At 42.7% G+C, this 1,279-nt stretch overlaps 1 protein-coding gene across 1 annotated transcript in view; it reads left to right on the top strand.

Annotated features, from left to right (window-relative positions):
• Positions 1–210: 210 nt before the first annotated feature.
• LOC132975891 (cytochrome P450 1B1) overlaps positions 211–1,279 on the top strand; it is a 7,039-nt gene continuing 5,970 nt past the window's right edge. Inside the window, exons 1-2 of the mRNA XM_061040748.1 lie at positions 211–832; positions 994–1,279. The exon at positions 994–1,279 is cut by the window's right edge and continues 719 nt beyond it. Coding sequence (XP_060896731.1) covers positions 1,004–1,279 — 276 coding nt within the window. The 5' untranslated portion in view covers positions 211–832; positions 994–1,003. The remainder of the gene's footprint in view (positions 833–993) is intronic.

Raw genomic sequence — 1,279 nt, 5'->3', positions numbered from 1 at the left:
GCTGCGTCGGAGCAGCAGTTATCAACGATGTTTAAGCATCTTTATATACATTATATCAATAAATGTTACATTTTTTTCCTCAGTGGAACTGTACTTATTGATAAAGTAATGCAAATATACAAGACCAACAATATATATTTAAATAGAAGGATAACTAATATTTTTTATTAAAAATGTAAAACAGGTCTCATATTAAATAAATACAAGAAGAAGACGGAAAAATATATGTTTGCAGTTAATAAAATGACATTTTAAATATTTGCAGTATGCATCAGTGAAATCCTTCAGCTTCACTTCGTTTGCACCTTCACACTCGGTTCGTGTTAAACTAATAATTGCCACTAACACTTCAGTTTACTTTTTCTGAACTTTGCACAGCTGCAGGCGCTGAGTTTACGCGTCCAACAATCCCGCCTGTTGCCCGTGAGTATAAGTACACTAAAGGAGGGGGAGAGAGGGGGGAGGTGGTGGTAGGAGGGGTGGGTGGGGTGACACCCTTTGCTACAAACCTGCCCACAGTATCAGAGCTCAGACGGCCTCTGAAAGGCCGGGAAGGATGCTGTGGAGCTTCAGAGTGTGTGCAGGCTGCGGACAGAGATCTCTCTCACACACATACACAAACACACACAAACACTCGATAGGCTGCAGAGTTTGTGAATTACTGTTTGCACCAGGCTGCTTTCCTACATGCTATAATTACAGGATTTTTTTATGATAATAACCTGAAATTAATCTGGTTAAAATGTCATGTTTCGGAAAGTGGAGCAGCTTTAAACTTTGAGGATAAATCGAAGAGGCTTCTATTTCTTCCATGAGCCAAGGACATAAGCAGGTATTTCATTAACCCCTGATTTCATTTTGACATTTGATTTTAAACACCTGCATACCTACATATGTTAACTTTAAATGTTAAACACAAGTGTAATCTTATATGTTATTTATTTTCAACTTTGAACAGGTGCCTTTAACTTTGATTTCCATCCTCTCCTGCAGGATCCACACGATGGTTTTCACACTGGAGGGGAAAAATGCAGGGACCCTTCAGGCCCTGCTACTGGTTTGTGTGACCCTCTTTTTCTCTCTCCACCTGTTGCGGTGGCTACGGCAGCGCCCGAGCCGCCTCCCGCCCGGTCCCTTCGCCTGGCCAGTCATCGGGAACGCTGCGCAACTTGGCAAAGCACCGTACTTGTATTTTGCGCGAATGGCACAGAAATACGGGAACGTCTTTCGGATTAAACTCGGATGCCGGACCGTGGTGGTGCTGAACGGGGACTCTATC

Source organism: Labrus mixtus, chromosome 6 (assembly GCF_963584025.1).
Source record: "Labrus mixtus chromosome 6, fLabMix1.1, whole genome shotgun sequence".
Lineage (NCBI taxonomy): Eukaryota > Metazoa > Chordata > Actinopteri > Labriformes > Labridae > Labrus > Labrus mixtus.
Note: the sequence above shows the minus strand (reverse complement) of the source record. Positions and strands in the feature narration are given on the sequence as shown.